Source organism: Pholcus phalangioides, unplaced genomic scaffold, assembly GCF_987345545.1.
Source record: "Pholcus phalangioides strain wild (caught in Gottingen) unplaced genomic scaffold, Ppha-v1.0 ptg000022l_1, whole genome shotgun sequence".
Lineage (NCBI taxonomy): Eukaryota > Metazoa > Arthropoda > Arachnida > Araneae > Pholcidae > Pholcus > Pholcus phalangioides.
In genome coordinates this window covers 6282852-6306225 of record NW_028301615.1, presented here as the reverse complement: position 1 = coordinate 6306225, position 23374 = coordinate 6282852, and the positions used below count along the sequence as shown (strand labels likewise).

Genomic DNA, 23374 nt, shown 5'->3' with positions numbered 1-23374 from the left:
AAATTTGCCGCTTAGTTCATTTTTACAAAATTAGCTTTGAGTAGGGCAGGCCCCATCTGGTCCGCGGGACAACAGCCTTTATGCGATTTATCATTAGATGGCTTAGAGGGTAGGTCGCAATGAATTTATTAAAGGTAAATTTTGAGTTCATAGCCTTCAAATAACATTGAAATTAACCAGTCAACTGTCCAATTAATTTCTCGGAGTGTTACCCGCAGTGCCCACTTTTTTTTAAAGATGCGCGTACTTTTTTTCCTTTTTTTTCCTTTTCTTGGAAGTTTGAAATATTAAAATATTTTTTTTATAGCACGAATGTATCGAGACATAATATGACACCCCAAAAGTGGGGAGGGGCGGTCATAATGTCCTGTGACTGAAAGAAATGCTGTTGATGGATTTATGGGGAACCATAGTAGTTGAACCTTTGCTAAAAGATATATGAGTAATAAAACAGATGCATCTTCGCAAGGGAGTTGGAAATTGAAACAAAAGCGATGGGGATGCAGCTTTTCAAAACATGACAAAGATAATAGTAATAATAATCTCAGACCTTGAAATATAATTGTCAACTCCATCTAGTGATAAGATAATAAAGTAGAAGGATGGCTGTACAGAGATGGCAGCACATGTACTACAAATTATTTCGTCATATCTATGTGAAAAAGAGTGAAAAGTCTGCCTGTCGGCAAATGCAGTTGTAGGCGCCAACATTACGTATGGCAGTGACGGCAAACCACTTGACTGGTTAACAGAAATTAATTATAACATATAAAGGTATTGTTTTCCAAAATTTAAAATGAAAAAAAGTATTTTTTTGCATTAAAAAAATACATTTCTGATCGTTAGAGGGGGGGGGGCACGAGTCCCCTATGCCCCCCCCCATATACGTCTCTGATCCCACCAATATGCGTTAGGATTCAGAGGGGCAGAGCTGATGATGACATTTTGCTGACAAGGGGGGGAGGTCAAAAATGGCTAAAAATTTGCTTACGTAATACTTGAATGGCCCCTATGTAAACACTGGCTGTTTGACGGTGCCGTCTTAAGGCATTGTCGCATTAGATTCACAAAAATAAAATCTTGTTGAAATTTTCCAGAATTTATGGTGTAGGGGCTGAGAAAAATCACTTGGCCCGGGAAGGCCTGTGATGCTCTTAAGACGGCCCTGCTGCTCGAGCACTTACAGCACATTATTTTAATACAAAAATATATATTTTTTATTCCGCAGAAGAGATTGAAAACTCCAGCCTTTTTTTTTCAATTATCAGTTCCATGCTGAAACCGAACACTACACGTATAAAACATCTTTGACCATGGCCCCCAGAAGGATGTGGCTGACAAAATCCAATTCAAGAGAATTTTCTTATAATTTTCTTTTTTTTCTATACTAAATTCAGTACGGACAGCCAGTGAGAGGTCCCAGCTAGGATCCCTGCTGTAGCATGAGAGGACCATGCTTCCGATGCCGTTAAGCATGGCCCCCACGTCTTGTAGCCGGGCTTTCAGCTGAAATCTTCAACCGATCACTCTAAAGTGAATTTAAAGTAAAAAATTATTAGAATTTTCCAGGGCCCCAGGACTGGATCCCGTAAGCCCTGCCCTTGGGGGGGGGGGGCATATCCTTAAGGTGGCTACATATGTAATTGCAAACCTGACAAACATGCATGTTCAATCTTTTTATTTGTCACTACTGAATTTGTCCTGTTTGAAAAGCCCATATGAGTAGCTTCTGTGGAGAAAGTAAAAAGGAAAAAAAGAGTGATATATAAGAGAAGGCAAACAGAAGAATGGCTAATTGCTAGCAGGTGGCATTCTCTTGCTGAGGTATAGAAATTAAACCGAAGAAAATGCAGTATAATTTACTGTAGTAATAAATTATTAAATTAATAATACTCCATTTGTATTAAATTATTAATTTCAAGTAATTTATTTTATTATTTTAGTAATTCAATTATTAATATTTTACTCCCTTTACATTTTTTTTCTGTATTAAATATTTTAATTCAAAATATTAAATTTAATCATTTTAATTTTTTAAATTAAGAAATTTAATTTACTTCCAAAATTTATAACAATTTTTCAGTACATCTTTTAACAAACGTCAACACAAAGCGCAGCTCACTGAAGCGTGAAGAATACCTGCATACATAGAGAACCGATTTGCGCCAAGACATCTTTTACTGGCAACCCGGGATAATTTATATCCTTTCCCCGTGCCGAAATGGACCCTTTCCGAGAGGGGTGTTTCTGTAACTCTTCTAACAATATTCTTCCAATAGCAGTAATTTTGAGCAAGTGCTTTCATCTTCACTATTCCACAATGAGTTGAGTGTAGTTCTTGAAGGATGGTTGGTTGAGGTATCTTAGGTATTATTACACGGTGTCCACGAAGTAGAATTCCTTCTTGTAATGTTATTTCTGGGTCATATAAAGTTCCTTCCATCACATTTTTCTTTAGTTCACGAAGATCATCATCCAATTCTGTTTCTTTTCAGATTTCTTCAGAAGTAATTGTGTCTGTGGATATGTGTCTAATCACTGATGCTTGCAGGATATACTCATCATCAACAGTATTGACTTCTACATCTGTCAATGGTAAGGGACTTCTCGACAAATAGTCTACATTTGCATGTTCGGATGATTTTCGATGTTTGATGTCATAGTCGAAGTTGGAAAGGAAATGTGCATACCGCAACATTCTTGTAGCTGACAATGCTGGAAGTTTTTTCTCTGGATGCAAGAGAGTCATCATTGGTTTATTGTCCACTACCAATGTGAATTTTCGACTGAAGATGTAATCATAGAGCTTTCTGCATGCCCAATATACAGCTGTAGCTTCTCGATCGAGCTGGCTGTAATTTTTCTCGGCAGCTGTTAGTGATCTTGAAGCGAATGCAATAAGACGTTCACTTCCATCAGGCATAATATGCGATAATATTCCGGATAGACCATGTGGACTAGCATCAGTAGCCAAAGTCACTGGAAGTTCTGGAGTAAATGGTATGAGGACTTGGTCATTAGCAATTTCAGACTTGATTTTTATCCATGCTGCTTCACAATCAGCTGTCCAGTTGAACGGAATACTTTTCCTGAGAAGACTATTTAATGGGTGAAGTAACCTTGATGCACTCTTGATGAATTTCGAGTAATACATAACTAAGCCCAAAAATTGTCTCAATTCGTCAACATTTTTTGGTCTGGGTGCTTCTTGAATAGCTTGAATCTTAGCTGGAGATTTGTTCAGTCCTTTGGAAGTTATCACATGTCCAAGGTATTCTACACTTTTTTCAAAAAATTTACATTTGTTGATATTTACATGCAAATTATATTTTCGTAATTTATTTAGAACATTCAGCAAGTGTGTTGTGCATTCCTCATAAGTCTTGCCTTGTATAATTAAATCATCAAAATATGCAGTTACTCCATCTAAATCTTGAACAAACTGATCCATGAAAGAATGAAATTTGTTCGGTGCCGTTTTCAAAGTCTGTGCTGTTTTTATTTGGCAAAAACAATCTTTTTGCCAAATAAGTACCTCGATGTGTAGAGATCGTTTGAACTTTTGCACTGTCTTCATCGACTGCTAAATGCAAATATGCTTTGTGGATGTCCAATGTGCAGAAATATGATCCACCTCCTAGCTTGTTGAATATGTCTTCAATCTTGGGTATTGGATGTCTGGCATCATGAAGTTGATTGTTTACAGTCACCTTGTAATCAGCACAAAGTCTTACAGAACCATCAGATTTTGGCACGATGACAAATGGAGTTCCCCTTTCTGAATGATCCACTTTTTCTATGATCCCTTGATCACACAAGTTATCCAGTTCTTTTTCAACTTTTTCACGCAAAGCATATGGTACCGGACGTGGTTTAACAAAAACTGGTTTGGCATCTTTCCACAATTTCAGGGAGCATATATAATCTGGAATCTTGCGGTGGATTCAATCAAGTGGAGTTCCCCTTTCTGAATGATCCACTTTTTCTATGATCTCTTGATCACACAAGTTATCCAGTTCTTTTTCAACTTTTTCACGCAAAGCATATGGTACCGGACGTGGTTTAACAAACACTGGTTTGGCATCTTTCCGCAATTTCAGGGAGCATATATAATCTGGAATCTTGCCCACTGTTTGTTCAAAAACATCAGAGTATTCATTGACAATACTAGGAACAGATCTTTTTACGGCACACACAGGTATATGCTTGACACTTGAGGAATCATGAATGTCATTTATGTTGATATCCAATTTACGCATCCAATTTCGACCAAGGATAGGTTCTCTCTTCAAATTGACAAGGTATAATTCTTCTTCACTGGATTCAGCATTGTAGCATACAGTCACTTTGACGTATCCGATAGGTTTGAAAATTTCACCTGTATAACTTCGGAAAAATATATTTGTTTTCAGGATCGGAAGATTTAGGTTTAAGCGCCTGTAGTCACTTATGTTCATGATGCTCACACGACTACCAGAGTCACATTCGAAACGACAATTTTTCCCATTTAATTGAATGACTGCAAATATTCTATCGTCTTTTTCAGCAGTGTTAGTGCATATATCAACAATTTGGCTCACTTGAAAGTGATCTGGATTTTCGACATATTGAACAGTATTTCCTTCAGATCCGCTTTTATTTTTCCGTTTCAGAAGCTCTGTAATACATACTCTACTGATATGACCTTTTTTGAAGCAAATCTGGCATGAGAGCTTGTGCTTTACTCGACAGTTTTGAGTCTGGTGGTTGCTTTTTCCATAATGGCGACACACGTTTTCTAACCCGATGTCTCTCAAATTGAGGTTTCGCTTCCGACTTGCCGATCTGTCGCATCGATGCGGAGTCGATTTCCGTCGCGAACTCCCGCTGTTATTACATTGCGCAATTTAATTCACGCTGGAAACATAATTACTCTTGTAGAGTTCTTTATTTTCGATTTTCGAAGCTTCAATCGCTAATGCGACTTCGAGTGTTTCGTCGAATGTCAGTTCAGCTTGTTGTAGAATCCTTTCGCGGATTTCGGCATCCTGTAATCCTTGTATAAATTGAGCACGTAACATGAGGTTGATGACAGATTTTGAGCATTAAGCATTTTCACAACTAGATTTGAATTCGGTGGTTTTCGAAAGTTCTTTTAATTTAGCGATATAATTCGAAATTGGCTCACCTGGGTGTTGTGTGCGGCAAAGAAACTTGTGTTGTTCCATCAGGATGTTTACCCTTTTGCAGAGATGATCTTTCAAGATTTTCAGCAGGTCGTCGTACGTCTTCGATGAAGGGAGATCCGGTGAAGTTAGACTGGAAAGCAGGTGATAGTACTTAGATCCGAGACAGTTGATTAGCACCATTTTCTTGGCTTCGGCGACGTCTGCTGTTGAATCCGTGAGTCCTTTGAGCTGGAAGTAGTTTTTGAGTCTTTGTACATATTCCCCGAAACTTTCGTTAGCTTAATCGTAGCATTCAAACGAGATCGATTGTGACTGGAGAAGCGTTTTCACATTGTTGAAACGCTATTGTTTCGCCGGTTGAAGGTGCTGGATGAGTTTCTTTTCATTTCGAGACGAAATTATTTAAAACAGTTACTAGATCCTCGATGTCTGCCATTTCCGATTTTTTCACTCGTTGCCAACTTTATTGTCTTTTATGTGCTGTTTCGGTAGTGAATCATGAGCTGAACGATAATTATTAACTAATTTATTACGGAACAATATTTACAACTGATTCCCGGCATGTTGTCATTCCCTTCAAGTGTTGCCACCTTCGTACAACATAATACTGCTTATTTTCTGGTACAGATGTTCTTTGCCAGATACATAAGTGTTCGGGTCTTTTTTGACCCATTTCAATTTTATTTCGTGTAGATCTACTATATTTTTGGGAATTTTTATAAAATATTTTGTGACTTTGTTTTCTTTGTCATAATGAATATTCAGCTATGTGTAATTTGTTTTTTTGAAATGGTAGTTTTTTTACAGTAAAAATAGTTACACATAAGTCGTTAGGGTCAATTTTGACCCATGTGGAATTTTCAGTGCATAGGAAGATAACTGCAATTTACAATATATTATTTAATTATTATAGCAACGAATGGCATGAGTGGCTCGTTACAATGAGTGGTGTAGCATAGTGGTGAACTCATTTTTGCCAATGAGATAACAAATCATTTTCTGGATTAAATTATGTTTAATTTTAAATAACAATATATGTACATTCTACATTTTAGTTAGATTCATTTTGCCGCTGTGGTGGTCGAGTGGTTATAGTGCCGGACTCGTGATGCGAGGATCCGGGTTTGAACCCCACAGTGGTGGTCGGCTGAAGTTGGTTGTCTGTGGTTCCCAACTTCAAGGCGCAAATGCGAGCCGATCTCCCCGTTAAAAAGTCTCGCCACAGAGAGCAACAGTCCTACAACGGTAAATCATTCAACCATGACACTTCACTCATAGTAAGAAAAACTGGGGGCAGATGACAGCACTACACATAACAAGCATTACACAGAAACAAACTTTACGTCAGGTTGCACTGCACGTACACGCACATTCCCGCATGTACCGATTCGTTGGGGGGTTCCGCGGGGGGTGGGGGGTGCATGTGTGGTGTAGCAGTAGTAGGTAGGGCCTCCAAAAAATGGCTCGGGATCCATGATGTTCTTAAGTCAGCCATCTCGTTGGGCAATTTGCCTGTTGTGGCGTTGTATTTGTATTTGTAATACTTTAGTGCCAACCACATTGGTCGCACATCCATTCACTATCTCGGTTTGTCTCGTTAGATGGCAGGGTACTACCTCTACAGGAGCAGGTGTTTTTCAACCGGTAGATGTTTCGATTGCACCTGCCGGGGCAGTCCACATAAGTTAAAGGGGTAGGATTCGATGGACGTCACAGCTTCCTCCCCCCTTAAAGAAATTTCCATTGGGATTTTCACAATGGAAATTCACAATCTAAATTAACCACAAATAAGCTTATAAGAAGATTGCAATAAAATTATATTGACACTTATATTACCATGACAGGCAAATTGAGGCGCAAAAATTTTTTTTAAATAAAACATTGTTTGCAATACATTGCAATTAAATCTCAGAAAAGTAAATTTGAAAAAAAAAAAAAAAATATGATACATAGAATTTTCTGGGTTTATATGTAACCGAAATCACAAAATAATTTTTGAACAACACAGAAAACAAAATCAATTCTTCATTAGACTCTGCAATTATAATGGAATAGTATAACACAAAATAACAAGAAAAAAAATTAAAGCATTCATACATATAATTTTCAAAACACTCAACAAATTGCAGGTCATTCGGGAATATTACGACTTAGCACATCAGCATTCCTATTTTTGCGACCAGGTCTGTGCTGTATTTGAAAGTCATATTGTTGGAGTGACAATGCCCAACGCATCAGACACTGGTTTGTGCTACAATTCTTCTGTAACCACACGAGAGGATTATGATCAGTGACAATCAAGAATTTTTGACCATCTAGATAATAGTGTAAACGTTTAACAGCAAAAACAATGCTCAGACATTCCTTCTCAGTAGTGGTGTAGTTCTTTTCTGCCTGAGAAAACTTTTTGCTGAGAAAAAGTATAGGATGTTCTTCTTCTGCACTATTCTCTTGAGTTAAAATGACACCCATTCCCATATGTGACATGTCAATCTGCACAATAAATTGCTTAGAGAAATCTGGTGCATATAGCACTGGTTGACTAAATAACTTGTTTTTCAAACAAATGAAACTCGCATTGCACTCGGGAGTCCAGATGATTTTTCCTTTCTTTTATTTCCCTTTTAAAGCTTCTGATAACGGTGCCGCCAATACCAAAAACATAGGAATGTAATGACTATAATACCCTACCAATCCTAAAAAAGCTCTGATTTCAGTTTTGGTTTCTGGAGTAGGAAATTTTTCAATGGCCTCTATTTTCGCTTCACATGGTTTCCTATACCCCTGCCCAACTATGTGATGGAACTATCTTGGGCGAAACGACATTTTGATGGTTTTAATGTTAATTTAGCTCCCTTCAAGTTCTAACACTAATTCGACATGTTTCAGGTGCGTCTCCCATGACTCAGAAAATATAGTTATATCATCGAGGTATGGTACAGCGAAATCTTTGTACTCCCTTAGTATTTCTGCTATAAGTTTACTAAAGAAATATGGAGCATTTTTCAGACCAAATGGCATGCGTAGTGGCCTGTACGTTCCGAAACTGGTAACAAAAGCGGCAAATCTTAGAGCTTTGGGACTCAATGGAATCTGCCAGTATCCTTTGGATAAATCTAACAAGGTAATAAATTTTGCTGATGAAACTACAGTCGGCCCTCCGTATTCGCGGGTTTTTTTCCCTTTATGGAATTTTTTTTGCAACTCTCAGAAATCATCATTGATGTGTTTTGTTTACAAAACTTGAGTTGTGCATGTTTAGAACTGCTTGCTAATGACATTACTGTCATCACTAGAGCCGTGGCAACTCCCAAGAGAGAAACGGTCACCTCGGGTTGGACCTCTTGGCCACAATGTGCGCTAAAGGACACAACCAATTCTACAGAGCCAACTGAAGAGACATTGTCACGTTAGCGAAACAAGTGGGTAGAGAATGGTTCAATGATACAGATATAGAAGTCGAACAGCTAATAAATAGTAGTATAGAGGTATTGATCGAAGAGCAATTAATGCAGTTGACTGCTCCTGAAACTGAAGCGGTACCAGATGAAGAAGTTCAAGTTAAAAAAGTGGAAGACAAGTTCACCATGAGTAACATAGCGGAAGGGCTTCGTATGCTCAAATCAGCTATAGATTGTTTTCATGGCATAGATCCCTCTATGGTACGCTCTTCACATGTAGAAAAATTGGTAGAGGAAGCCTTGTCATCATATCCCAACATACTTGATGATATGAAGAAGAAACGGCAAATAGAAATCACAATGTTCCTTCAGAAAACATTGCTAACAATTTCTGCACCCTCTTTTGCATTCCCTTATACCTCTGCTTTACCCTACTCTTCTCATGCTGTTCAATAAACTAGATATACTAGAAAAAAACTATGGTTTCGGTTATTTGCGGATTTCCCGTATTCGCGGTCACCCCTGGAACGTAACCCCCCCCCCCCGCGAATACGGGGGGCCGACTGTAATTCAAGCTTTTCCTCGATATTTGGCAATGGAAAAAATTCGTAGCGTATCACCTCATTTAACCGGCGATAATCAATACAAGGTCTGGGATCCTTATGTGGTGCTTCAACTAAGATCATTGGTGAGGTGTAATCTGATTCCCCTACTTCAATTATTTTCAAATCTAACATTCGTTGAATTTCAGTTTTTAAAATACCATTCTGTCGTTGAGAAATCTTATACGGCCTAGCTCTGACGGGCTTATCATTTATCAATGTGATATCAGATGGGTCATCCCTGGCCCGTTAGAAAATATTTCAGAATATTTGTGCAACAAATTATGCAACTGTTCAATTCTTTGGGGATCTATACGTTCGACCAAGTTGCTTTTCTGGACAATGTCTTAAAAATTGAAAATATTTGGATTGGTATCAAAATGGGGAAAATCTATATCATTGTCCGTGTACTCATCATTTCCTATGCAATCCAAGAAATTAATGTTCTCGGGTCTTTTGTAATACGGTTTTAGCATATTTACATGATATATTTGTTCTTTTCTATCCGGAAGCTTAACAATGTAATTCATCTCTGACAGTCTATTTTGAATTACACCGGGACCAGTCCACTGAACGGCTAACTTATTCGGTTTGGAAATTGCAAAAATGAGTACTTTGTCACCTTGCTTAAATTCCCTTTTTACAGAATTTTTATCATACCATTTTTTTTAGTTACCTGTAATTCTTCCATTTTGCTAACTGCCAAGTCCTGACACCTTTTCATCCTATTTATGAGTTTAAGAACATATTCTGTAACAGGACTTTCTTCATCCCCTGACTGTGTCCACTGTTCCTACACTAATGTTTCTGGAGTTCTCAGATTCTTCCCGTGTACTAGTTCTGAAGGAGTGAGCCCTGTACTTTCGTGTGTAACTGTGCATAACGCTAACAATGCTAGTGGAAGGTGTTTTTCCCAATCGGGTCCAGATTTTTCACGCAGACACCACAACAAACGTTTAATGGTTCTGTGAAACCATTCCACAGCTTTATCCTGCTAAATATCTCGAGTAGTGCATTGACCACACTCACTGATTTAATATCAACGACCGGTATAGCTTCTGGGTATTTAGAAGATAGACATATGGCTGTAATGATGTACTGTTTCCCAGTTGGACTCTCTGGAACAGGTCCATAAGCATCTATGTAAATTTTTGAAAATACACTGCTGGCCACCATAAATGCAACACCCTGAAGGAAGCATGCAAATAATATGAAATTTACAACATGCATTAGCGGAGGTGAGATATGCAAATGATTAGAATTTCAGCGCAGACGCACATCACGCGCGCCTGTGGCGCCACTTCCTAGCGCTATTTAAGGCTTGGAGATTTCGACGATTTGAAGTACGGCAATTGTGTTTTTCTTGTGGTTTTTTCAAAAAAACGATCAATCATGCCTCGTAGAAAACAGCGATCATCTTTTGATCAAGTATCCGAGTTCGACAGAGGAAGGATAGTGGCCTACCGAGATTGTGGTTTATCTTTCAGGGAAATCGGTCATGTTGGACGAAACCAAACAACTGTAATGCGGATATGTGATCGTTGGATGCAGGAGGGGACGACGGACCGACGTGTTCTATCGCATCCACCTCAGTGCACCACTTCACGTGATGACAGGCGTATTGTGCGTATGGCAGTGACGGATCGCTCAGCCACATCAAGAATCATAGCACAGCACATTCAGTCTGTACCGCATCATCCAGTGTCTGCGCATACCATTCGATGCCGTTTACAGCAGAGTGGTCTGTCCGCAAGAGGTCCATTGCTTCGTCTACCCTTGACGCAGAACCACAGACGTCTCCGCCGCCAATGGTGCGATGAAAGAAGGATGTGGACGGCACAATGGAATGAAATTGTCTTTACTGACGAGTCACGCTTCTGTCTGCAACACCACGATGGTCGGATTCGAGTCTGGAGACACCGTGGAGAGAGGATGCTGAACAGCTGCGTTATGCACCGCCACACTGGTCCTGCACCAGGTATTATAAGTATGGGGGGGGGGGGTATTGGATACACTCTCGCACTCCTCTAGTACGCATTGCCGGTACTTTAAAAAGCCAGCGCTACATCTCTGAGGTGTTGGAGCCAGTTGTCCTTCCTTACCTTCAGGGCTTGCCCACAGCCATATTTCAACAGGATAATGCGCGACCACACGTGGCACGCATTGTCCAAAGGTTCTTCGTCAATCGCCAGATTGAATTGCTTCCCTGGCCAGCTCGCTCTCCGGATCTTTCACCGATAGAAAACATGTGGTCCATGGTTGCTCAACGATTGACCCAGATTACATCCCCAGCTGCCACACCAGATCAACTTTGGCAACGCGTGGAAGCTACTTGGTCTGCTGTACCTCAAGAACACATCCAAAGTCTCTTTGAATCAATGCCGAGGCGTGTGGCAGCGGTGATCTCCAACAATGGCGGCAACTCTGGCTACTGATTTTGGCATGAACCACACTTCACAGAAGTCTATAAATTTAATCATTTGATGCTTGGTCAACATGTTATCTACAAAATAAAAAATTGTTGCGATATCTCTTGTCTTTCTTGGTGTTGCAATTTGGGTGGCCAGCAGTGTATGTACAGAGGAAGATAGGGGGACACAGTATTAATGTTATGATTTATTTATATTGTAAAACTAAATAGTACAATTTATCTATAATGGTCTCTTTTGCCTAGGTGTACATTTTGTGAGTTCTTAATGTATAGGGCTCCTTAAGAGAAAAGGGGCTCCACAAAAATGAGATCTGGTTGAAATTTTCTAGTATTTACCAGGTAGATTATTAGGTAGAGTGATTGATTGAAAATCACTTGTCTCTGGGCCCCATCATGCTCTTAAGATTGCTCTGGTTAGGGAAATAATTAAAAAAAAAAAAAAATTAAGATTCATGCTAAGAGAATTTGAAGCTGTGTACAAGTGACTATTCCTGCCATTCAATTGAGATGATTCATGATTTTTTTTAGACCCATAGATTCATTATTTTCAGAGAGGAAAAAACCTTCAAAAGCGTACCATACTATACCCCCCCCCCCATTTTAACCTTTAGGTCAGGACATAAATAAGCTGGGACCTTTATTTTGCATAATAACATTTTCAGGAGGGCACCCAAGAAAAAAGTCTGCACCAAGAGAGCCCACTACGGCCCTGCTTCAGGTACAATAAAGACAAATTTATGTCATTAATATCAATACCTGAGTATATTAAACATACAATTCTATTATTATTTAAAATAGTAACGAGTATTTTGTTAGCAGATAAAATTCAGATTTGAGGGAAATCATAGAAAAGTATCATTGCTCACGTTCTTTCTTACTTGTTGATGGCTTCAGGAAGTACTTGATGGCTTTCATTGATCGTTGATTATTATTTATGATATATTTAATACCTAAATGCGGTCATTCATCACATTATTATTAATAAATTATTCTAAATTTCCTATTTCATTCGGGCTCATCGCAAAAATGACCGTCATTACTACGTCGACGTTTATGTTTTCAGCAACGATAATGCTTACTGCTCATGCACTGAAACTCGATCCACCCTGCTGGATTGCAGAGATCAGAGGTTCAGTTTCAGGCTCGAAAAACTAATTTCTGGATCTCTTCAGAGGCAGTGAATACCATTTTTGAGGTGAAATGCGGTTTAGAACCTGGATGACATTCTGAAACGTGACAGTGGATACGGTTGTACAGGAATCATAGTCACAAATACTGTAATATTGACAAAAATAAAGGAAATTAGTCAACGGTTATTACAATAACAAGCAAAAAACACAACATAAAGCAGTAGTACATAAACATTATAAGCTGCAAGCATAAAATAGTAATGTACAATAATCAGGAAAAATAAATGAATAAAGCATAAACAAATGGAAATGACTTCATAAATAAAAAAAATCTTAAGGCCTAGGAGACTATCTAGACCATTTCAATGAAATATGAGGTGGAGTCCCACGATGAGTGAAGATATCAAAAGGATGAATCTGAAAAGCTACAGCTAAACAAAATGAGAACTATGTGTAATGAAACATTCAAAAAGAGGAACAAAAAAAAAAAAAAACGAGTGGACGCAAAATCTTGCCAAGAGACTGGAAAAGGAAGGTTGCGAAAAGTAGCATTACAAATGGCATCATAATGATTACAAAAAAAAAAAAAAAATAGGAAGAAGTTTTCTAATTATTGCAATGGCTACACAATGGACCAGGTTCCCCCTAACTTATGTAGCACTTTGGCTAATCAGATGGAAAAAGTTGTAGCTAAATGAGAGAGAACCTTAGCCAAATAAACGTGCCACAAAAGGCAGATTCCAAAACAACTTATATCACTGTTCAAGATGGAAAATAAATCAAAAATGAAAATCGTGGACAAATAAAAATTGTTCAATATAAAATTTAAATTCCTGTGCAAAAAATATTTTTATTCTCAAGAATTCACTGAAATTTTTTTTTGTTGCATAAAATTCAAAAGCATTTTCAAAATCTAATTGTTACCTGCAGGACCATTGACAGAAACAAAAATACTGCTTTTTGTATTTTATACATCTATTCTGCTCCGCAATGATATTTTTAGGAGTTTCATGATAGTAAGGTGTAGATGCCGCTGTACATTCATCTGGTCTCGGATTATTAACAAATTTATTATTATTAACAAAATATGGGTCCTTTGAGAGTGAAAGTGGGTCCGCCTCAAAAAAATTTGAAGTAAAGTCTCTCTGGGAATCAAATAATTAGCTTCTAGAATGATGTGCAGTCCAAAGGTTCATTGAGGAAAAAAAAAGGTTAATTTATCAGCTTATAACTAGGTTCTTTTACTTTCATTGTCTTTTTACGACGCGATTTCCAGGTGGAATGATTTTCTTTATCCTCCCTGATGGTCCACAACTCTGATCTACCATTTAACTGCCACACATTTTCATACCTGCAAATGTCTCCCATATGGGAGCTATGTCAGATTTCTGTTGGTGAAACTTAACAGTGTGCTTGTGTGTGTATCCCGCATTTGGCGTGTTCTGTGCTTTGTAGGGTGCCATCTATCCTTCAAATTGCTAATGTGTGGATTTAAAATGTAATGTATAGGTATTTGTGTTGTAGGTCTGTCTGATCGTTGTGGCAACAGCTTTTTTTTTCAAATGGGTAGCTAACTCAAGGTTGGAAAACCTTAGAAAATTGTATTTAGCACTGCATAGTTTGCTCCCATTTTGCAACAATTTCTTTTTCAGTATAACAAGAAGCCAGCAGGAATCATGTCCATGAAGTCGAAAAAAAATTAATTGCAAACAGGCCCATCATTTGGGGGGGGGGGGGAATTGCCCCAACCCCAGCTGTGAAAAACACATTAGAAATGGACAAACAAGGTGAAGAGTATATATACATATATTGAGTATATGTTCTTTGCCCCTCCCCTCGAAAGAAGTTGAAATGTTGATCCTGAGAAAGAATTTTTTGTATGTGTTTACTTTCACCGAGTGGCAGAGTTCGCCCTGACTTTTTATCAATTGTAGCAATTTGGCTAATTAGATAGAAAAAGTTGTAGCCAAATGAGAGAGAATCTTAGCCAAATTGACGCGTCGTAAAATGCAGATTCCAAAACAACTTATATCAAGTTCAAGATGAAAATATAAATCAAAACTCAAATCTTTATAAATAAAAATTATTTAATATAAAATGTAAATCATAGTACAAAAAATATTTTAGTTCTCAAGAATTTGCAGAGATTTTTTTTGGTGTCCACAATTGAAAAGCATTTTCGAAATTCAATTGTTGTCTGCTGGGACCATTAACAGGAACAGAGAGAGAGAAATACTTTTATTATTTATAGTTTTTACATTTCTATTCCGCAACTGTGTTTTAATGAAGTTCATGATACTGAGGCAGAGATGCCACTCCACTCTAATTTACCTGAGACTGAAGTTATTGGCAAAATCGAGGTTCTTTTTGAGTGACAGTTGGTTTCCCCCGTCATTTACAGGCACCCCTATGAATCAAACAATTGATTATTTGATTTCTAAAAATAAGTTCAATCCAGAGTTAGGGGAAAGTGCTCAAAATCTGTCCCCTGCCTTAAATTTGTACTTTCCCTCTCTAATTTGCATGTACAGAGCTGCTATCTTACGAAAGTGCCAGAAAACTCTTCAGATCCATTCAGTTGACTACTTGCAATGATGCAGTTGCTTTGCTCTCTTCATTCAAGCTTTAATTTTTCAAAAATAGCTTTTGTTATAACTTGTTACAGTGTGAAATCAACTTTGAACAGTTGTATTTATGCCTTACAGAAAGTTTTTTAAATCAATTAGTAATATTTGTAGATCGCTAATTGAATATACCGTTGCATATTTGTCATAGTCATGTAGCTGTAGTAATTTAGTCAGGAACAGTCACAATTTTTGCTATAGCTGAATTTCTAAATTCGTCCCCTCTGAGTTATCAGAGGGAAACTCTTTTTCACTGGTTACTTAGATTCATTTTAATTGATGTATGATCACTTGTCAACATCTTTATACTGTGTTTAACTATGTCTCTATATATTTTTATACTGTTTTATTCATCAAGAAAAGCTAATTATATAAATATAATAAAGTAAGAAATATATATAAGCAATGTAAATATAACTAATTATATATATACACAGTATATATCAACTAATTATTATACATAATATAAATAATAAATATAATCAACTAAAATAAATGTGTACATAATAACTGGAGGGGGGAAGGAATTCCAATACCTTTGATGAAAATCCAAAATTTGGCATTGTTTCGATTTTTTTTGGTTAGGAAAAGTTTATTCCGTACAATCACACTTGCAGCACGATTAGGTATGGAGTTGAGTTACTTAAATCAGTTTTCAAATTATTTTTAACTCTGAAAATAAATTTTCAGAATTAACAATTTTGCTTCGGAGACGGCATTTAGCACTTTCCCTTACTAACAAAAAAAATTTAATTTAGTAGTATAATTAGAGGTTTAGTTTTTTTTTCACATTCACTGCTAAGTATTCTATTGGTACAGAAAAGAGCTGCAAAGAAACCCATCGACACTGAAGAATTAACATATGTAACAAATTTAAAACAAATATAATTAAGTTAAGCACATTATACAGTCGAATCCCGTAATAACGAAAACCAAGAGACCGGAGAAATCGCTTCGTTATAATGAAAGTTTGCTATAAAGGAATTTCATTGTTCCTTATGCAATCTTATCTGGGGGTTTAGAAAAGTGTTCTTTACAACGGAATTTCCGCTATGACGGTATTCGTTAAAACAGGATTTGACTGTATAAGGTATTTACTAATAAACCAGTCTTAATTTCTCTGATTGATTTTTCATTTCAGAAAACCTTAACTTCAATATTAAATTTAAAGCAAATGATTCTCTTATGATCATCCTCTGATTCACATAAATCCTGTTTGAGCAATTCTCAGCTTGAATGATTTCCTTCCCGCCCCTCCCCCCCCCCCCTTCCCGATGGTCCACAACTGTGGTCTACCACCATTCAACTTCCACGTATTTCACACCTGAATATGGGAGATACGTCAGATTTATATTGGCCCTGCAATTCACACACAAAAAAAAATCTTTTACGCACTTTCATCTCGGATTTTGTGACCCTCCAGAGTGGACAAACATTCCCCCCCTTTTTTCAATCAGATTTGTTTTCGCTCTTTCATCTTGTATTTGGCGCCTCTCCCGGAACGGCACCCCATGTGAGTCACGTATATCAAGAGCCACTTCTGCGACACGGCAACAGAATATTTTTTTCAAAGGGATAGCCAACTGAAAGTTGGAAAACCAGGAAATCGTATTTAGTCTACCACCACTGCGCATTAGTGGCCTAGCGGGTCCACAACCCGGATTTTCGTGATGACGTAAAACTCACGACTGCATATAGTGGCTAGATTTCGTTTATTTTTTCTAAAGCAATTTCGGAATATTGTATTACAATTCAAACGGGCGAATTCTTCAAAAAATTGACGGTGTACTAATAATTTGGTCCACACACACATCCCCTATCCATCCCGTTGAAAATTTTGAACACTTCGATCATGTCCCCAACACCTGCGTTCATCCAATGCAAATGTATTCAAAAAATGAAGTCTCTTTTCATAACTCAAACCTTGTCTGCCAATAAGGACACGTGTAGCTCTTCTCTGCACCCAAAATTTGGTGATAGTGGTATGGGTAGCGCTTCACTGCACAAAGTGACACACCCGCTCCCGATGATGATTATGCTCCTTGATGACGGTATGGTGATACTAGTGCTGGTGGATGTGTCTGGTGGTTGTTTTGGAAACATACAGTCATGACTCCTTTCTTTTTTTAGTTATTTAATAGAAGAGAGAAGATATTTTTAGCACATGTTCGGTCAACAGTTGAAGCCAGACTGAACTCCAATACAAGAAAACACTAGATAATGCCTAGCTATTGAGTGGCATAAAAAACATAATAAAAATTGTACAAGACAAGCAGCGCCATAGTACTCCCCCAAGAATCTGAAGGACGGCATATGGCACAATGCAATAAATATGATAATATAGTTACGGTGTGGCGTACCGATATGAAGAAAGATTGCGATGCATGAGACTGTTTGTTAGAAAAAGGATTATGACGTCATGCAGACTGACTTTATTTTTTGTATTCGGTTCTTTTGCCAATATGCTAATTTTTACAGTGTGGTTGCAAAGTATATAAAAGTACTAATCCTGTATTTTTTACTCACTTGATTTTTGTTTCTTGTACTAGCGCTGGTCGTGTTATTCAACAAATAATTTTTAAAGTTTTTAACAATTTACAACTATTTAATTAATTTTATATTAATGAAATTTATGTTCTTAGTTTGAATAAAAAAACCTTCTAAATATTAAAAATTATGGAGTCGCAGAGTGCTGCATGTTCGCCTCACTTTTTTTTTATTAATTGTTCTTCGGGAACTATTTCCTAAAAAATATTTTCTGGAGTGGTTGAGATATATCCAAGTAGTTTATTCAGATATCTAACACTAGACAAATGTTTTCCAAAATGAAAAATGTCCATGTGGTCAGTGTGCCCAATACAAATAAGATTAAAACAAAAGTAAATAAAAATCTTGTTTGATAGAATGGTTTGCCATCTAGAAACTTGATAATTTCTTCTATTTTCTGTATTTGTGTCGTCTTAATTTTCTTTACTTGACAGGATTACAAAAGCTCTGCATTTAAAAATAATACAGTGAAATGCTTATGTAATGATACTCAGGGGACCAGAAAACATATTGTTATAGACAGAATACATTAATATCTCTGACAGTCAGCATATGACTCTTTTTCAAATAGACCATGCAATAAAGGAATTGTTCTTCTAAGCTATATAAAAAGCCAGGAAATTGCAGAGAGAATTGGGCGAGTTGCTTTTATAGTATATGACTGTTGACCAATATGTATGAAACAGTGGTCCCAAGATTTGTGATAGACTCGCACCGCAAGAGTGCAGGTTTGAATCCTGTTGGCTAAATAGTTGTGTTGGGCTGGAAATTGTTCTCTGCAATTTTCCTTTTGCGAGGAAATTAGAACACATGCTTCAGCATGTACCAATTCATTAAAAATTCCCAAGAGAATGTGCTGCATATTTACAGTTGAATGGTGGTAGTAGGATGGCACTGGCATATCAGACTATATTTATGGTAGAAATTCAAGGCTTTGTTATTTTAACACCAGTGTCATGATTATTATGCCATCTGATTTTGGCTACTTGAAAATTAGACTTGTGCTATGCACTTTGTAGTCAGCATATGACTCTTTTTCAAATAGATCATGCAATAAAGGAATTGTTCTTCTAAGCTATATAAAAAGCCAGGAAATTGCAGAGAGAATTGGGCGAGTTGCTTTTATAGTATATGACTGTTGACCAATATGTATGAAACAGTGGTCCCAAGATTTGTGATAGACTCGCACCGCAAGAGTGAAGGTTTGAATCCTGTTGGCTAAATAGTTTGCTGCTGTCTCAAAATCGTAGCAGCAGTATGTAATTTCACTGGTGTCAGGCTAAAGCTCATTGGGGGTTGAAATGAAGATCTGTTTGCACTCAAGCTACATCCATAATCTTTGATGGGGGAGGAGGCACTCTCATCATTATCATTGTCACCTCAATGGCAAATGTTAACATCCTAGTATGAACATTTGGATGGTGAGTGAAAGTGATAGTGAAGGTGATGATATAAGGATGTTGATTAAATCTGTTTTTTCAATCCCATATTTCCAAAAAATCCTGATTTATCTAGCATAAACTTACACAAAAGGCTAGGATAAAATATAAATTCTAGTATATATGAAATGTTTTTGTACATAATTTTAAACTTACTTTCAACTATTTTGCTTTCTGATTTTAGAAATCAGAGATCATGGTGTAGGGTACTTTGCATTTTCTGAAACTGAAACAGAAAGACAGCAGCAGATGAAGATTTTGGGTAATTTGCGGCAGCAAGTAAGTTTTTTTCTATTTACATCTGTCTGCCATTGTATATTTTATTTGGTTTTTTTTTTCTGAATTTGATTATGTTTAATGATTATATGGAGTATTTTTTCAGAATAAGTGTAGCATTAGCACATGTATCAATCCTTTCAGCTTCTTAGTTTTGAACAAACATAGTAATATCATTATTTCATATAAAATATGAGTGTACGTACTTTTGATTGTGGAATAGGCAGAAAAGCGGCGTAATCTCCATTTAGATACAAGAGAGAAAAAGAAGATAGCTCTAGATGCTCGGTTATCAAAAATCTGCAGACGACGTCACATAGATGTAAATGTTTTGGAAAGGAATAAGAAAGGTGAGCAAATTTGTCTAATAATTTAAATGAATAGTAATTATTCCAACCAAAAATCGAAACACATTTTACCTAATTGAAATAATCAAATTCTAATTAATAATTTTATATACTGATTAAAAATGAAAACATTAAATTGGTACCTAATTTTTTCCAAACTTCTCTGTTATCTAGGTCATCACATTATATATAAAACAAATTGCCCAGTCATAATTAAAAATCATAAATTGAAACACAAATCATTCAGAAAAATTAAAGTATTTGTATGCTCAATACTGGGTCATATAAAAATAAGGGGGGGGGGGATTAATCAATTGATTTTACAATTGCTTTAAATTAGCCATCAGTAAGTTGCATAAATGTTTTTTTGGAATGTAATTTTTTCTATATTTTTAATAGTAATTATACACTAGCAAATTATGATTTCACTCATGGAAATAGCATATTTTCTGCCCATCTCCATTGGCATTGTTTACAAACAGGCATTTCTTTGTATAATCGAATACACATACATAAACCACCGCTTTTGAATGGAAAAGTAGTTTTTATTTATACAAAGGTTTTTAACAGCTGGCTGATGCAAAGATATATTTTTTTGGAAAGAAAGAATTGAACTGCCCCAGCGGGGAATCGACCCCACATCCTTTTACTTTCCGGGTGAAAGCTCTAGACCAGTTTCCTAACCTTTTTGTCTCATTGTCCCCTTCAGAAATTTTTTTCTCCCATTGCAATCTAACGCATAGGATCTTATGTTACACCCGTAGCTTCTACCGCCCCTCTGGAACTTTCCATCGCCCCCAAGGGGGGCGTTAATGCCTACGTTTGGAATCACTGCTCTAGACCAGTGGTTCTCAACCTTTTTGGAACCACGCTCCAGTGAATCAAATTTCTATGAGTCTACGGCCCACTCTGGAATAGTTTACTTGTTCATAAGTTAATAATTAATAAACAACTTTCAATTGTGAGCTAATTATTTAATGAATTAATTTAAAACTCATTTAATTAATTAAACCGTCCTTTAATCATGTGTTCTGATTTTCATTCATAAATAACTTGCAATAAGCAAAACTTTTTGTATCTTTAAAATTTGTTGTTTCACAATCACTTGTGAATTACTCGTAATAGCGAGATTTTCATTACATGTCGTACTCATTATAATGAGTAATGAAAATCTTTAATATGCTTTTACTTATAACTGACTTTTGTTGTATATATCCTTTCCTCACCCTATAAAATTTACTTAGTTGTAAGAATTACGTAGAAAGATGCCATATAATGTTATTCTGATTTTCATATTATTTGCATTCCATTAGAAAGGAAAAACCAATCATTCGATGTGTTTTTTAATGCTACTGTATACAGTGGAACTTCTTGGTTAACAAGCGAGCAAAAATTTTCACTTTATTTAGTTTCACTTTATCTTAACTGAGCCAATGGTTTTTCTTTTTTGTCCACATACAAGTTGTATGTAGAATTCTCCCCCTACAGTCTTCGTTCAGCATGCCTCACTCGAAAAATTAACACATTTGAGTGTGACTGTTTACAACACACAACTAGGTGTAGTATTGTAACCACACGTATGTGTGCTTAGTTTTTTGAAGTGAAACTTCTAAAAAGTAACATAATGCGACGTAACAATGAACAGTTGGGGAGAGAAAAGCCCTCACGAAAAGGTGAAATGCTTTGTTTTCCCGTCAAAATCTGTTACATAGAATAACTGATTGTGCTAAGTCCTGAGAAGCAGATGGGTTGTGTTGGTGCTGAGGAGGACGCCAGACATTCGCCCGCATAAGAAAATTAAGTTGGGGGGTAGTAGCGGGGGGGGGGGGGGGGCTATGGCAGGGTTCGCACATCCTTACAAACTCCTTAAAAACTCCTTAACTTTTCATTTCCCTCTGGAAGGGCCCTTATAACTCCTTACTTTTTGCAGCCACGCCTGAAAAAGTCCTTTTTTTCTCTGAAGGGATGGATGATCTTTCTTAGAATAGGCATTCCCCATGGTGATGAATAGCATTGCCTAGAAAAATAAGAGGAAGCTTCCCCCAAATATAAAGAGGAAGAAAAGAGAAAAAAAACACTCTCTCCCTTTGTAATAGGAAATGTGAAAGCAGGGGATGGGATTGGATCATCCAATGGTTGTGCATACCTGCCAACCGTTACGATTTTGTCGTATTTAGTAAATTAATACGATTATACGCTTTTGCTTCTAAAAATGTGATTTTTTACCGAATCGCTAGTTTTGACGTGTTTTCCTGCCTATGTCGCAAACTGGTCAGCGTTGGAAATCGATGGTCCGTAGAACATCACTCCGCTGAACCAGTAGCCGAAAATTCCCCCATGCCCAGTGGTGAGAAAGTTTTTTTAAGTTTTTACTTTATGCGGCGAAACGATGTCTCGAACCTCCTATATTACACAGTACACTGAGTGCAGACCTCGCAACCTTCCTATTTTTCCTACTATTTTCATACTTTTGCCGCAATCGTCTTTTTTTTTACTGCAATTCTCTCCTACTATTCCTATTTTATCCCTCCTTCCCATTTGCTTACAGCCAATATCTCACTACGAAAATTCCGAGAAACCGCAAAATGTCACTGCTTTCCTCAGTTTTTTTTACGTGTTTTATTTACATTACAACTCGCTACTGAAAAAGAAGAAAGGGGAAAAAAATTCATTCCCACTGGAGTAAGGGACGACGACAAGCGTATCTTTTCGCCGCCGCGCCTTAAAGTGTTAAAAACTGAAGTCCAGTGGGAAAGCGAATCTGTCACGTGGATGGGGGATTTTCGATTTGCTGACTTGATGACGTGAGGGGGGTGGGGGAAGATTCTTAAGTCATCAATCACCCTTTATAAAAAATATGAAATATTCTTAATGGCGTCTTACTCGGTGCGCGGAAAACAAGTAAAACTTTTCACTGGGTTGTGGGCACCTGAACTAAAGGCCCGTTTACACGACACAAGCGCTTTAGTTGGTAACTTAATTTTTAGTTGCCAAGTACGATACAATGTATGCAGACGATAAGGGCCGTTTACATGGCTTTAGTTGGCAAGTGCACAAGTGATTTAGTAGTGGTAAGTGAGATAAGAACTGTTCTATTTTTTCCGGTTAAGTAGATGTATGTGCATGCGCCAGTGGGCGTGACCTGCCGCGCTGGAGGGGTCATTTTGCTCTCTCACAGAGGGGTTTATTTTGATCTCAATCGTGAACCTGTTCATACTCCTTCGTCTCCTGAAGTTTCGCTAGAATTCCGCGGAATTATTGGATGGTGAGGTGGCCAGAGGACACAACCTTCAAGTTTGTTGAAAAATGTCTTCGCCATGAATGTTTGTTGAGCTATAGAAATGGAAATTACCTTAACAAACAAGCTAAAAATTATTCGATGTTGGAAAAAGCTATGGAATATTCTGTC

The 23374-nt window shown here is 37.2% G+C and overlaps 1 protein-coding gene across 5 annotated transcripts in view; it reads left to right on the top strand.

Annotated features, from left to right (window-relative positions):
* The window catches only part of LOC149069405 (coiled-coil domain-containing protein 174), a 149366-nt gene that overhangs the window by 89379 nt on the left and 36613 nt on the right, over positions 1–23374 (top strand). For all 5 annotated transcript variants that reach the window (XM_089249641.1, XM_089249640.1, XM_089249644.1 and 2 more), the window contains 2 exons: positions 19527–19621; positions 19842–19968. In XM_089249641.1, the coding sequence (XP_089105767.1) occupies positions 19527–19621; positions 19842–19968 (222 nt within the window). The remainder of the gene's footprint in view (positions 1–19526; positions 19622–19841; positions 19969–23374) is intronic.